Source organism: Tursiops truncatus, chromosome 10 (genome assembly GCF_011762595.2).
Source record: "Tursiops truncatus isolate mTurTru1 chromosome 10, mTurTru1.mat.Y, whole genome shotgun sequence".
Taxonomy (NCBI): domain Eukaryota; kingdom Metazoa; phylum Chordata; class Mammalia; order Artiodactyla; family Delphinidae; genus Tursiops; species Tursiops truncatus.
This window is the reverse complement of record NC_047043.1, coordinates 91037372-91054071: the sequence shown is the minus strand read 5'-3', so window position 1 is coordinate 91054071 and position 16700 is coordinate 91037372. Positions and strand designations below refer to the sequence as shown.

General features: G+C 37.5%; 1 protein-coding gene across 2 annotated transcripts in view; it reads left to right on the top strand.

Moving 5' to 3' along the window:
* SUMF1 (sulfatase modifying factor 1) overlaps positions 1 to 16700 on the top strand; it is a 372466-nt gene that overhangs the window by 140295 nt on the left and 215471 nt on the right. For both annotated transcript variants that reach the window (XR_004528608.2, XM_073787582.1), the window contains exon 9: positions 11063 to 11121. Coding sequence is in view for 1 of the 2 variants with exons in the window: in XM_073787582.1 (XP_073643683.1) it covers positions 11063 to 11110 (48 nt within the window). In the remaining variant the exon portion in view is untranslated. The remainder of the gene's footprint in view (positions 1 to 11062; positions 11122 to 16700) is intronic.

The window sequence follows — 16700 nt, the reverse complement described above, 5'->3', positions numbered from 1 at the left end:
AAGTAACACACCAAAGCATTTTCCTGAATTCTTTCCTCTCCCTAGAGTGCCGTAGCCAAGAATTTCCTGGCCAAATCTTGTTGATTCTACTTTCATAATGTTTTTCATTTTCATTTCTTCTCACTCTCAGGCTCTTGTTCCTTGCTTGAACTCTTTTTTTTTTTTTTTGCGGTACGCGGGCCTCTCACTGTTGTGGCCTCTCCCGTTGCGGAGCACAGGCTCCGGACGCGCAGGCTCAGCGGCCATGGCTCACGGGCCCAGCCGCTCCGCGGCATGTGGGATCTTCCCGGACGGGGCACAAACCCGCGTCCCCTGCATCGGCAGGCGGACTCTCAAACACTGCGCCACCAGGGAAGCCCCTTGCTTGAACTCTTGAAGTGATATTTTTCAAATTTAACATTCTCCATACCCTCACATTCCCTTACTGCTGCTTCTACAATGATCTTTTGAGCATGCACGTCCAATTACAGTATTTTGCTGCTTAAAACCCTGTGTTTGCTCCATGTTTCTCTCAAAGTCCACCTTCTTCTATATTATGGCTTATCAGTTCCTTGAAGATCCAGATCCTACCTGTTTCGTTAGTCTCTGTTTCGAAAGTCTTGTTCTATTTATGTTTTGTCAACAAGCCATGTTGCTTGGGCTTCTGCCACCTTTGTTCATATTGTACTTGGGTCGCCAGTGCCTTTTCCCCATACTGTCTGCCCACTCAGCTCAAGTGTCCCCTTCTCTGTATCTTTACTGACCCTGTTTCCCATAGCATTGGTTACCCTTTTCTTTGTTCTCCCATTTTACTCTGTAAGTGGTTTGCATAGTTCCAGCAACTCTTTAGTATACTCATAGGGAAAGCTCTTCTATTGAAGTTGTAAAAATTATATATACATAGGAAGAGACAGACAGAGAGATACAGAGAAAGAGACATGGAGAGGGAGATAGAAACATTTTGTTTTAACTTAAATACAGTTGCCCCTTGAACAACATGGGTTTGAACTGCCCAGGTCCACTTATATGTTGATTTTTTTCCAATAAATACCACAGTGCTACACAATCCACAGTTGACTGAATCCACAGATGCAGAACCATGGATATGGAGGGCCTCCTATAAAGTTATACATGGATTTTCAACTGTGCAGAGGGTCGGTTCCCCTACCCCTGTGTTGTTCAAGGGTCAACTGTAATTTTTGGTACATTTATTTACAAGTCTTTTGATATAGGGCCAAGGTGATGGGGTTTTCTGTTTGTTTGTTTTGTGGGTCTACCGATTAGAATTCCATGTCATGGTTACTTTGAGTTCCAGTTTGGGTGTCTCTAAAGTGGGGCAGGAACTAAAAGATACTGCAGCAATCAGAGTTCATAGTCTGTTTCCCCCCCCCCCCCCCAGTCTTTTAAACTTTTCTTACAGTTACTTCAATAGCAAAACATTTTTTATTAGTGATTTGCCTTTTTGTCAAGTCTTTCCAGAGTATGTTACTTAGTTTTCTTGTGTGGGGGAATCTCTTTACACTCATAGTTCATCATTATTCCCTCAGCTATTATAATAAATTGTATCTGGCATTTAACAGTGACTTAGTTTGGGCTGCTATAACAGAATACCATAGACTGGGTGGCTTAAACAACAAACATTTATTTCTCACAGTTCTGGAAGCTGGAAGTCCGAGATGGGGGTGCCGGCCTTGCTGGCTTCTTAGTGAAGTCTCTATTCCTTGTTTGCAGATGGCTGCCTTCTCTTTGTATCCCTATGTGGGGAAACAGAAAGGGTTAGCTATCTTCCTCTCCTTATAAGGATACTAATCCCATCATGGGGTTGTACCTTCATGACATGAAAGGTCCCACCTCCAAACACCATCATATTACGGCTTCAACATCTGAACTTTAGGGGGACACAAATATTTGTTCGGAAGCAAATAGGTTTGGGAATAGACACTTGGATCTGGCTTATGATGTGTATCCGTGCACGTAAAAAAGTCACTTAATTTTGCACTGAAGTACGCATGTCTGATATAAAAACCCATTTTTGAGAGCAGCTTTAGAGGGAAGGAGACAGGAAATTGATTTTATGTAGAAAAGTACCAAGGAGTAATGGTACCTAGGGTCTGGAATCAGACATGTCTAAATTCATAGTTCTACTTGGCTGGTTTCTGACTATGGGCAACAGTAGGTAACATTCATTGAGTTATTACTATGTGCCAGACACCATTTAAGAATTTTACATATACTAATTCATTTAATTTTCATAATAAGCTATTAATACTTGAAACCTTATTGAAATGGTTCATCAAGGGTCATTTTAGATTCAACTAAATGTTCCGACTCACAGGACTCTCATAAGCCGCACGTGTCATTAGGTTCACTCAGAAGGTCACACCCTGCCAGCACAGAGGCTTCAGATGTTCTTTGGGAATAGTGCACACAGGCAGTTATCACACGGTAGGTTATTACACAGTAGGTTACAAAACTGCCTTGGAGTGTTCCTTGTCTTCCCAGAGGATGGCTCAAATGCAAGAGGAGATCCTTATTAATAGGGTGTGGGATCATCCTGAATTAGAAGCCTTAAACCCCACTGGAACCATAGGCTTGAAGGTAGTCACCTAGTAAATAGTTTATCAGACATGGCTGTGTACTTGCTCTAACTTAGGAGATAGTTACTTAGGTAATGCAACTGGCTATAGTATAATTGAGGGATGTAAGGAAGGTTTAGGTAAAGTGGAACTTCAACAGAAGGAAAGATTACTTGTAGCTGGGAAGATCAGAGAAAGCTTCATGGAGAAGGGACTACTTGCCATAGGCCTTGAAGAATGAGTAGGATTTATGAGATTAGGAAGGGGCATTGCAGGCAGAAGGAGTAGCAGGAGTAAAGGAATAAAGGCATGTGTAGAGAAAAGAGTATTTTCATGTTGGATAGAGGTCAGGTTCATTTCATTTTTCAGGAATTGTAAACAATGAAGGAATTTTGCAGAAATCCAAAGAACATGCTGTCCTTTCATTTTAAGAAACATTTTTGAACACTGAGTACGTGCACAGTGCTACATTTGCCAATTTGGGGAATGTACCATGAAGAAGACATAGTGTCCAAGGAGAGCTTCCAATCCAGTAAACAAAGAACTGTATACACCCAGAAATTAATAAGAACTATAAGAATGTTAAGATGGAATTATATGAGCAGTGAGGAGAACCACACTCGCTGCTTATTATGCTGTTTTTCTTTTTGACTCTTGGTAATATTGTTTGCCCTTTGGAAAAAGTGTTTTGAAGGATCCATTCTATTTTTTTTTTCTAAAGCTGTCAGTGATGGTGCTTCCAGAATAAGATATTCAGTTCATGTCCTGCCTTCAGTTTAATTTGTTTTTATCTTTCTGGCAAAGGGTCCCAAAGTATTTTATATAAGTGTGATATTAAAATAATGAGAGGGTGTTTGCAGGCTGATATAACCAATCTTCAGCGTGCCAAGCAGTCAGTCTTTCATTTTTTCCAGGTCTAAAAACCTATCTTATTTCCTCCAGACACCTGTTCTTCGCCTACTGGGAGCCCGAATCTTCAAAATTTGTTCTTAAAACCATTATAGCTACTTGGTGAAAAAAAATGTATCCGTGGACAGTAATGAGTTGCCCAAATTGACTGTTATAAATAAGGCTTGGACCTGATTATTATAGTGATTATTCAGATTTCTTTTGGCTTTTTCACTGGCAGGAAAGAAAATAATCTGGTCAACAATAAATTTAAAAATTAAAGAAAAAGAAAATGCAATATAGTAAAACTCTAACATTTTATATATTCAATTATCTTTAGCTAAATTATGGAGTATGACCATATGACCTTCCTGTTTTTTAACAAGAATGGCCTTTAACTGACATGTTTTCCTTAGGCTTTTTTGGCCAGTGTTTTAATGAAGTTTTGCATGATTTTGTATTCAGAAGCCATTCTTTCATTAAACCTCACTAGCATTATCTGAGCTTAATCTGGGATATACTTTACAGTCAGTGATGAAAGGTCTAAAGTTAGCAGAAATTATATATTTATTGGTGTTAATGATAGCATGAATAAAATAGTTTGGAACATCTTAGCTTCCTAATAATAACTATCACTACCCGATATTAACTAGGCCTAGCATAAGCACTAGATCCTCTCATCAAAGAAAATTGTGTAAATGACATCATTTTGAAGAGAATAAAACATAGTAGTTGATACTTTGGAGGGTTTCTGCCCAACTTGTTGAATATTTCATTTCTGAGAACATGCCACCCCTACACAGCCCATCTCTTGGGGTGAGCTCACTGCAGTCATATTTATATTACACAACCCCTAAGCCTTGGCCCAGACTTTTGACCTCTGGATGCACACCTGATTCAAGCTAGACCAATCAGATTCACTTGATTAGTTGCGACGAAGAAACAGCTAAAACTATTTATAATTTGGAAGCCGAGAGGTAGCTTTATTCAGTATATTGATAAAGAAGCAGAGAAAAGTCAGTCTTCCAAGAGAAAAATAGAGCAGATGAGTAACAAGGAGAGAGGACTTTTTAGTTCTTGATGCCTGTTCATTTCTTGTTCCAGTCACTTTTTGATTCACACAACATATTCATATTCTTATAACAAATTCTTTCTTTGGATTTAGGTTAAGTCAGTGTTTTCTGCTACTTTAGTCAAAGAATTTTGACCAGTGAAAATGATGGCATTATTACAGGCATACTTAGGAGATATTGCGGGTTCATTTCCAGGCCACTGCAATAAACTGTATATCACAAGTGAGTCACACGAATTTTTTGGTTTCCCAGTGCATATAAAAGTTATGTTTACACTATACTGTAGTCTATTAAGTGTACAATAGCTTTATTTCTAAAAAATGTACGTACCTTACTTTAAAAATACTTAACAGCTAAGAAATGCTAACCATTATTTGAGGCTTCAGCGACTTGTAATCTTTTTGCTTGTGGAAGGTCTTGCCCTGATGTTGATGGCTGGGATTCATCAGGGTGGTTGTGGTGGCTGTGGAGTTTCTTAAAATAAGACAATGATAAAGTTTTCTGCATCGATTGACTCTTCCTTTCATGAACGATTTCTCTGTAGCATGTTATGATGTTTGATAGCATTTTGCTCACAGTAGAACTTCCTTCAAAGTTGGAGTCAATCCTCTCACATCCTCCAACTGCTTCATCAACTAAGTTTATGTCATATTCTAAATCCTGTGTTGTCATTTCAAAAATCTTCACTGCATCTTCACCAGGAGTAGATTCCATCTCTTCCTTTCAAGAGACCGCTTTCTTTGCTCATCCATAAGAAGCAACTCCTCACCCTTTTAAAATTTTATCAGAAGAATGCAGGCACACCTTCAGGCTCCACTTCTAACTCTAGTTCTCTTGCTATTTCCCCTACATCTATAGCTTCTTCCTCCCCTGAAGTCTTGAACCCCTCAAAGTCATCAGGAGAGTTGGAATCAACTTCTTGGAAACTCCTGTTAATGTTGATATTTTGCCCTTTTCCCAGGAATTAGGAATGTTCTTAATGGCATCTGGAATGGTGAACCCTTTAGAGAAGTTTTTCAGTTTATTTTGCCTGTATCCATCAGAGGAATCACTATCTATGGCAGCTATGCGTTACAGAACATATTTCTTAATAAGACTTGAAAGTCAAAATTACTCCTTGATCTGTGGGCTGCAGAATGGATGTTGTGTTGGCAGGAATGAGAACAACAATCCTGTGGTACATCTCCATCAGAGCTCTTGGGTGGGAAGGTGCATTGTCAATGAGCAGTAATATTTTAAAAGGAATTTTATTTTCTGACCAAAAAAGTAGTCAGAGTAGGTCTCAACCTACTTAAAATATTCAGTAAACCATGGTGTAAACAGATGTGCTGTCATCCAGCCTTTGTTTTTCCATTTGTAGAGCACAGGCAGAGTGGTTTTAGCATATTTCTCAAGGGTTTTAGGATTTTTGGAATGGTAAATGAGTACTGGCTTCAACTTCAAGTCACCAGCTGCATTAGCCCCTAACAAGAGAGTCAGCCTATCTTTTGAAGCTTTGAAGCCAGGCATTGACTTGTCCTCTCTAGCTATTGAAGTCCTAGATGGCAACTTCTTCCAATATGAGACTATTTTGTCTCCATTGAAAATGTATTGTTTAGTGTAGCCACCTTCAGTAATTATCTTAGCTAGATCTTCTGGATAACTTGCTGCAACTTCTTCATTAGCACTTGCGGCTTTGCCTTGAACTTTTGTGTTATGGAGATGGCTTCTTTCCTTAGACGTCATCAAACTTTTCTTCTGCAGCTTCCTTACCCCTCTCACCCTTCATAGAATTGAAGAGATTAGGCTTTAACTTAAGGGAATGTCGTGGCTGGCCGGATCTTCTATCCAGACCAATCACACTTTTCCCATATTAGCAATAAAGCTGTTTCACTTTCTTATCATTTGTGTTCACTGGAGTAGCACTTTTAATTTCCTTCTAGAACTTTTCTTTTGCATTAATATCTTAGCAAATTGTCTGGCGCAAAAGGCCTAGCTTATCTCATCTTTCTACATGCCTTCCTGACTAAACTTAATCATTTCTCGCTTTTGATTTAAAGTGAGAGATGTGTGACTCTTCATTTGAAAGCTTTGAGGTCATTGTAGCTTTATTAATTGGCCTAATTTCAATATTGTTCTATCTCAGGGAATAGGGAGGCCAGAGGGGAGGGAGAAAGATGGAGGAATGTCCATTTAGGGAGTAGTCAGAACACACACATTTAGCAGTTAAGTTCACTGTCTTATTTGGGTGTGTTTAATGGCACCCCCAAACAATTACAATAGTAACATCAAAGGTCACTGATCATAGATCACTGTAACAAATACAATAGTATTGAAAAAGTTTGAAATATTGTGAGAATTACCAAAATGTGACACAGAGACATGGTGTGAGCAAATGCTATTGGAAATATGGCGCCGATAGACTTGCTTGATGCAGGTTGCCACAAACCTTCAATTTTGTAAAAAACACAGTATCTGCGAAGCTCGATGAAGCGAAGTGCAGTAAAATGAGGTATGCCTCTATTAGCATTATTATTATTAGAAAGTTTGGGCTGTATAATCAGCTGCTATTGCTCTGTACAGAAGTTGATGTTATGAATTTTTGTTCATTTAAAAAGTTGGTAAGCTATGCTTTTTTAACACTTTGTCTTGCTGATGTGTCTTCACTAAAGAACGTCTCCTCAAAATAATGTGAATAAAAATTTACATCAAAAAGTAGTAAAAAATATGAAATTTCTGTCTAGTGGAAGGGATAATAATATAGCGATAATAGCTAGTAGTTATAGTACTACTATATGCCCAATATTGTAAAAAGACAGCAAAATAGAAAGTAAACTGGACAGAAAAAATGTCTTTTTAGTACCTAAGGTTTTATGTCAGAGTATACTGCATGTGGATCATTGTGCAATAAGAGACAATATGGCAATTGATTAAAATAAGTTGAGAGTTATATTTTACAAAATCATGATCCTGTGTTACTTATGCTTTCCAAAGGATAGTAGTTTATGTTTTTGAGTTTGGACTGCTAGTAAATATGTTTTCAGCAGAATAAAAAGCTTGCCTCTTGTCCGATGTTTTTATCATTGCATCGTGGTTTAATGAAATCCATAATTTCTCTCACTGATATGACAACAAAAAACATCAAGATATAATCACAATCAGAATGTTGTTAGTGTAAGTACTTTAGTTGTAAAGTAAATACCCAGGATTGATGATTATAGAATATTAACTCATAAAAGTATGCAATCAAATGGGGATTGTTTGATAATAGGTGTAGAGGTGAAAGAAGCCAATTATGTATTTATTTAACCTAAAATGTATCAGCAAGGAATAATTTCACTCACCAAAGACCTATGATCAAATTTGTTATCAGGTGTGTTCAACTGTTATTACCAAGACTATGACAACAGACTTGCTCTGTTTTCAGCTTGATCTAGAAAGGCATAGCCTTTCAATGAGTTATGTTCACACATTTTTATTTTGACTTAGGAAGGAAGCTTTGCTTATTACCTATAAGGATACCACCTGTAGGCAGAACATCTTTTTCTTCTTTTTCTTTGCCATGCTGAGTGGCCTGCAGGATCTTAGTTGCCTCACCAGGGATCGAACCCGGGCCTTGGCAGTGAAAGCACCAAATCCTAACCACTGGACTGCCAGGGAATTCCCCATCATGTTTTTTTTTTTAACAGTACTAGATGTTTCCTCTCTCCATTTATAATGAAGTACAGAGGCCAGCCTCTTCTACTTGTAGTTTTGAAAGGAAAGATGTGTATCCTTTGAAGTTTAGTACCACAAATGTCCTGCTACAGAGAAATTTACCCAGAACATTTAAGCCCAGATCTACAAGGGTCTATAGGATAATTTCATCAGATACCCCCAAGTATCATCTGAGATTAGAATTCTTAGAATTTCAGCTTCTAAATTTCAGCTTCTTGTAATTCCTCATTTCTTAACTTTCTAGACTCCTATTAGCATTTTTTCTCTAGTATCTTCCCAGCTCCAATTCTGGTATTTGGAAGGAGAAAGGAAATGAATCCGAAGGACACAAAAACTAATGCAAAGAATTCTACTCAAGTGCCCAAGACTAACTTGGTTAAAGTAGCTCTGGGGAAATGCTGATGATTCATACTTATTTTTAGATATTTCAGCCAAAATTTGGTGTGAAAAGAATCCTACAGAGTAAAAAACCTTTTTGTTTTCCATTTTCTCAGTAAGAGTTAGTGTGTTAAAGTCTACGTTGTTGCTATGAGTAGGTGGATCTTTGGGTATGAACTGAGGGGTACTATGGAGATTCTTTTTCTCTCCCCACACTCATAGTCCAGAAGGACCTTCCCCAGTGTCTGCTGTAATGCCTGAAACCTCCATCGTTAGAATTTTTCCCATTTGTGGTAAGCATTGCTTTCTCCTTGCAGTGCTCTTTCAGAACTCCAGTATTCCTGGGAGAGAAAAAAATGATAAACACATATATGTCTTATCATATTGCTTTCCTTCATGATAAGGAGATAACTTGGGAGGCCTGAGAACTTAGAGGAACTGTAGAGGAGGAGAAAAAATTGCCAAACAGATCAAATGAACATTTATTGAGCACTTACTAGATTCTTTAGCAATGTTCAAAAATTTCTGTGATGATAAAAATGTTCTTTCCAGCCACATGTGATTATTGGTTACTGGAATATACCTAGTGTGCTGTAGAACAGATTTTTAAATTTTATTTAACTTTAATTAATTTAAATTTGATTTAAATAGCCACATTGGGCTTCCCTGGTGGTGCAGTGGTTAAGAATCCGCCTGCCAATGTAGGGGACACAGGTTTGAGCCCTGGTCCGGGAAGATCCCACATGCTGTGGAGCAACTAAGCCCCTGCGCCACAGCTACTGAGCCTGCGCTGTAGAGCCCGCGAGCCACAACTACTGAGCCCGTGTGCCTAGAGCCTATGCTCCACAGCAAGAGAAGCCACCGCAATGAGAAGCCCGCCCACCACAACAAAGAGTAGCCCCCGCTCGCTGCAACTAGAGAAAGCCTGCACGCAGCAACGAAGTCCCAACAGAGCCAAAAATAAAAATAAATAAATAAATTTAAATAGCCACATGTAGTTAGTGCCTGCTGTATTGGACAGCACATTTCTAGGCAATATACTAAATACTATATACATTTCTCATCTAATTTCAACTCCATGAAGTAGGCAATATTATCTCTGTTGTACAAGATTCAGGAATTGAAGTTCAGATAAATTAAGTAATTTTTTTCACATACCCCACATGTATGAGTGGTAGAGTGTGATTTGGGCCCAGGTCTGAAACTGCCTCTAAAGACAAAGTTTCTCACCATTTGTTTTGAAAAATCTTAGCCATATTCAGAAACTGCCTTTCTTCCAGCTGCTATGGAGGAAATAAAGGATTAGAAATAACGGGATTAAAAATATACATACAATTTTTATTTGAAAATATAGTAATTTACGTAAGTAAGGGCATTATTTAACTTGAGAGTTTTTTTTTGTTGGTGGTGGTTTCGTTTTTTTTTTTTTTTTAGGTCTGTGCCCTTGGGCTTTGTAAAAACAATAGATAATTATTCTGCCTCAAAAGAAATCTTCATCTCAGTGCTGGGTCTCCTAGTCCTGAAGCCTGACTACTGAGAACAGTCTCTTAGGCTACTGAGGTCTCTGCCTTGTGACAGTCAACTCCTATTACTGTGATTTTACTAATTTTGAGTTACCTGAGAGAGGGGGCTGAATAATAGAAATCAATTGCATATGTGATTCTGTCTCTGTCTTGGTACCAATCAAAGTGTAGAGAAAATCACCAATCTATGAAGGGCCATAGAAGAGATTTCTATTCTCTTTATCTTGTAGGCATTTTAAATAAGTAAATGGAGGCAACAAAATTCTCTATTCCTGTGCCACTGAGAAGAGGCAAAATAGGTGGCTGTTTGAATGGCAGAACCTTTCAGCTTAACAATAGAAGGCTAAAAGTTTATTTTTATGGGAGATCAAACTTTCTTTGTAATAGTAGGAGGGTTTTTTTCGTGTCATTCTAATTCTAACTCTTCCACTGCCAGTTATATATTATAACTACACTATGTGGTTAATAAGTGACTGGTTGTATCTTGCAGCTCTGAATTTCCTTCTCTAATTCTGATTCTAGCTTTAATCCCCTCAGTTGGAAAGTCTCACCTTTCATTTAGCTGTTCCCTTGTTATTTATTTATTTATTTATTTGCGGTACGGGGGCCTCTCACTGTTGTGGCCTCCCTCTCCTGTTGCGGAGCACAGGCTCCGGACGCGCAGGCTCAGCCGCCATGGCTCACGGGCCTAGCTGCTCGACGGCATATGGGATCTTCCTGGACTGGGGCACGAACCCATGTCCCCTGCATAGGCAGGCGGACTCTCAACCACTGCGCCACCAAGGAAGCCCCCCTTGTAATTTTAATTTGCAGTGTTTTTTTAGTCAAATATTTTTAAAACCTATTTGCTTTAGTAAAGTTTTAGCTCTGAAAGATGATATTTTATATTCTGGAATTCACCCGTGACCTCAGCTTAGAGGAACATTGAACATAATGTGCTTTTTTACAGAGCCTGAAAATTACAGAGTTGATGACACGGGAAACCACTTCTCTCTGAAGATGAAATCTGTGAGTCTTCTCATCACCTCTTAGCAAATTAATTAAGTTTTCCTCAAAAGTGGGTTTTTTGTTTTTACTTGGTAAATTAAACAGGAAGTTCAGATTGTGTTTTCTAGACCCTAGATTTTGTAGGTATTTGTTGCTGGGACTTTTGTCTTAATGAAGTCTGGCAGTACCTCTTTAGGTGAGACAACTAATTTTACCTTTGCCCTGGCACTGAGTCCAGCCATCTGCTCTCTGTCTGTATTCAAACACAAAGAGAAAATACAAAGGATAGCTGACTTGGTGGTGACAGCTGTTGGCAAAAAGAATCATTGTGTTTGACAGTGTCCTTTGGAAACAGACCAGGAGGTGAATCAAATACAATGTATTGCTTCATCTTACAGATGCAGATGCCTGCAGGCTAGTTAGAATTTTAATTTCTGACTCACCCACCTTATTTCTACTTCTGGAGGAAGTCCCTCCTGTCACACACTATGTCATTGACATGGTCTTGGATAAGGGTAGACCAACATCGCAGTAGATATTTCACTAAACAAAGTGCTTGCATCAGCCAGTGCCTTGTGGGTGTGCTATTTGTTTCAGCCTCTGTATTTTTAAACCAGAAATGGACAGGATTTGTATATTCTAGGGCAAATGGTCATCTTAGTTTTATTACTAAGCCAATATTTTACTTTTTCCTCCATTAAAAAAAGTCTCTGTGTAGCTAAGTAAGGAAAAACTTATATTAGATGAATAAATTTACATTTGAGCAATTAGAGTTTTATTCCAAACCATCTGGAGTAAATCATTTTCCAGTCTGTTTTTGCAACTAATTAGAGCAAAACCAAAAAATTGAAACAACTAATTAGTTGCAATTAATTAGTTGTTTCAATTTTTTGGTTTTGTTTTTTAGCAAGCAAATGAAGCTATAGCAGATCTTTAAACAGTTATTGGAAGCAGCCTTATAGCTAAAGAAACACCATATTAGGATTGCAGTGAGGTAGGTAAAGAGATATGAGGGTGACATCAACCTTAAAGGATAAGGATATCTCTTGTGTTCCTTTTTGGAAAGTGTCTGGAATTCATGATAATTTGGTTTTCAACTTTGTGCTTGGAAACTTAATTTTGTCTTTTCCTAAAGGAAAGGGCCAGTGAAACAGGAGCACAGGATCAATGAAAGATGTGGTAAAAAGCTACTTTATTTTGTTTCCTTGGAGAAATTTAAAAAGCTTATTCGCTAAACATGAAACCAAGTTATCTATTATTCACAACAAATGTTTTCTGGAACAAAGTGAGGCATAAATTATATATTTTGCATTATGAAATAAACTAAAAAGAACAAGGAGAAAGGGAGGCACTTTAGACTGAATCAGAATGGGAGAGAAATGCAGAAGGAAACAAAGATCTGTATCTATATCTCTCTAGATCTATACTTATCTAGAAAATATATCTAGAATTTTTATCTAACTGAATATTACTAGAAATTTTCGAGATAAAATCTATGTATCAATTGATTTAGAGCAGGAAGAGGCAAAGAAAAAAAGTCTGGGTTATTTATAAGTAAAGAGCTTATGTTCCTGGTAATGATCTGTCCTATTGTTAACCTGGGACTGCTATCAGTGTTAACATATCTTAAAATATTCCATTGAAATTCTTGATTTCATTTGTCATTTAACAACTGAGTATTTATTGGGGGATTTACTACTTGCAAGGCACTGTGATGGGGTATGGAGAATGATTCTAATATTTGGTTGGCACACACGATATGCCAGACACTAGACACAGCCTTTTATGTGGGTTATTTTGTTCAGTCCTTACAGCAGTCTTGAGGTAGGAGCTGTCCCACCTCTCCTCACTACATATTACAAGTAGAGAAAATGAGGTGTGGAGAAGTTAAAGATGATTAAAAATATATTTTTTAAAGTATCTTGATTTGTGGTGTTTCCTGATTTCTGTTGTATAAATGTACCTACCATGACCAATTTCAAGCTACCAACAGTTTAACAAATGGCTTGCAAAATTTCTGAGTATTAAACTGTTGGTGAGAGCAGGTGTGAGCCCGTTTCAGTACACATTGTCTACATGTCCTCAAAATACTTACAGTGAGTATAAGACTAAGTAATGCCAGCTAGAAAATAAGAGGAACCAGATAAGGTGGCATGGAAGTTTAGAGCAGAGATGCATTTTCATTTAGCCATTTTCTTGTAATTGTAATTTGCAGTTAGAGATGATTCTATGATGCCGACATTTAAAAAAATTAACATTGGTTTTATTCGTTAGAATTATTAAATTCAACCCAAAGTGCATATCTATATAACATTATAAAAATCTGTCCTCTTGTTAAACGTTTGAAAATTCCTCAGTCTATCATATTTTACAACAGTTACTTGTTTTTAAACTACTCTATTTTCCAGCAAAGATCTAAAATATCATAAAATAACATTTTTAATATTTTAATATTAATTGCAATTTCATGTTTAAACCAAATGAAAATAATCTTCTTGTGTTGCATACAGAACAATTGCTTTCTGAATTTTCTCTCATATATCCCTATGAGATCCCATACCATTCACATTCATATTTGTTCATTTAACAAATATTTATTCATTACGTGAATGCTTATTAACTGCCTCCTGTGAGCATGCTGCGGTGCTAGGCCATAAGTTTGTATATTCACTGTCTCCAAATAAGGGTGAGAGATAGGCAAACAAAAATATTTAAGTCAGAAGTTGGTCAAAGTTATAATAGAAGTAATACCCAGAGTAAAATTACTTACAGGTAGTCTATAATTTGGTGATAAATAAAATGTTTCATGAATAATGGTGGGGACATTTATTTATTCATTTATTTATTATTTATTAATTTTTATTGGAGTATGGTTTATTTACAATGTTGTATTAGCCTCCACTGCACTACAAAATGAATCAGCCATACACATACAGATATCCCCTCCCTTTTGGATTTCCCTCCCATTTAGGTTAACACAGTGCATTAGGTAGAGTTCCCTGTGCTATACAGTATGTTCCAATGATGGGGACATTTAAAATGCATTTTGAGTAATGGGTAGGATGTGAAGATGTGGAATTAGGGGCAGAAGAACTGAAGGCGGTAGGAAAGCACGAATAACCACTGTTCAGTGTTTTCTATCCTCTCATTCTTAAAATGTGCTTTTGGCTCTGAAAAAGCAATACCCTAACAGTCCACGAGGTGGTAGGATAACTCTATCCTTTTCTCCATTTAAATGCAAATAATAAAATACTCATTTTACTTAAGCTGGACAAGATATTTTTCCTCTGTTGAAACTAAGAATTTGCAAATACTTGCAGGAATTGTGATGAGGAGTTTCAGAGAAATGCTTCCTTATGCCGTGATATGGTTAGATTCACATTTATATGCAATCTAAGAGAAATTCACATTCGACGTATAACTTCTCTAGGTATGGAATTCTAAGGTGACTGAGTGAATAATTTTGACAGATATAAAATACTATGCAGAGGTACTAAACTTGGAAACATGTTTTATTTGTTTGAAAGCTAAGAATTAGGTTTCTAAGTTTCAGTGTGATTAAAAAACCAAAACCAACATAATTTAAATTTATTCACCTGGTTTGAATGGTTAGATGTGCCAGTCATTATGACATGTATGATTCGTGTATTTTGCTTATATCTGGGTCTCATTATATCTAGATCTGCCAATAGTTGCAAAAATGCAACTCAGTCAATTATAGTATAAGTTTTAAAACATGTTGTTGTTTTTATCAATACAATTTACTTGATGTTAGAATCATTTCTAATAACAAATATTCATTTGTAGCATTTGTTCATTTAGCTATTCAACACATGTTTATTGGGAACCTGTTGTATGTTGGCCATTGTGCTAGGTGCTATTAAATTAAATTAATTAAGTTTCATGTTTGGTTGCTTTATTTTTTATTTTATTTTATTTTATTTTTTGCGGTACGCGGGCCTCTCACTGTTGTGGCCTCTCCCGCTGCGGAGCACAGGCTCCGGACGCGCAGGCTCAGCGGCCATGGCTCACGGGCCCAGCCGCTCCGCGGCATGTGGGATCCTCCCGAACCGGGGCACGAATCTTTGTCCCCTGCATCGGCAGGCGGACTCTCAACCACTGCGCCACCAGGGAAGCCCCGAGTTGCTTTATTTTTTAAATTAACTTTAGTGTTTAGAACAGTTATAATTTTACAAAACAAAATGTGAAGATAGTACAGAGTTCCCATAAACCCCCATCCAGCTTCCCCTCTTATTAATACTTTACATTAGTAAGGTATGTTTGTTACAACTAATGGACCAATATTAACTAAAATACATATTGTATTCATATTTTCTACTAGAGAATGTTATTAAAAATGAACATCTGGGCACTAGGTGTGCTTCTTGCTTCTGGAGTGTTGTTGATGTTAGGCCCTCTCAGATGACAGAGCAAGAGAATATATGTATATTTGAGTTAGTATACATACATACGTGTGTGTATGTACATACATGAATTCATACTGGTTTTTCCATTTCTAATCTAGTACCACATGGATCATTCATTCACATGTCTCCTTCCCTGCGTATCTTTATTTATTTATAAATTTATTTATTTATTTTTGGCTGCATTGGGTTTTCATTGCTGCGCATGGGCTTTTCTCTAGTTGTGGCGAGCGGGGGCTACTCTTTGTTGCGGTGCGCGGGCTTCTTATTGTGGTGGCTTCTCTTGTTGCAGAGCACGGACTCTAGGCACGTGGGCTTCAGTAGTTGTGGCTCCTGGGCTCTACCGAGTGCGGGCTCAGTAGTTGTGGTGCACGGGCTTAGTTGCTCCACGGCATGTGGGATCTTCCCGGACCAGGGCTTGAACCCGTGTCCCCTGCATTAGCAGGCGGATTTTCAACCATTGCGCCACCAGGGAAGCCCTATTGATTTACTTTTAATTGAAGTATAATTGACTTACAATATTATATTAGTTTCAGGTGTACAACGTAGTGGTTTGATATTTTTATACATTACAAAGTGATTACCACAATAAGTCTAGTTATCATCCATCACCACACAAAGTTATTACAATGTTATTGACTGTATTTCCTATGCTGTACATTACTTCCCCATGAGTTATTTACTTTATAGCTGGAAGTTTGTATCTCTTAATCTCCCTCACCTATTTTACTTATCGCCCCACTCTTCCTCTCCACCTCTGTCAACTGCCAGTTTGTTTTCTGTATCTATGGGTTTGTTTCTGTTTTATTATAGTTGTTTATTTATTTTGTTTTTTAGTTTCCACATATAAGAGAAATCATATGTTATCTGTATTTCCCCGTCTGACATATTTCAGTTGAGCATAATAATAACCTCTAGATTCATCCATATTTGTTGCAAATGGCAAGATCTCATTCTTTTTTATGGGTGAGTAATATTCCTCTCTGTGTGTGTGTGTGTGTGTGTGTGTGTGTGTGTGTGTGTGTACCACATCTTCTTTATTCATCTATTGCTAGAGAGTTAGGTTGCTTCTGTATCTTGGCTATTGTAAATAATGCTGTAATGAACAGTGTGCATATATCTTTTTGAATTAATGCTTTTGTTTTCCTTGGAAAAATACCCAGAAGTGGAATTGCT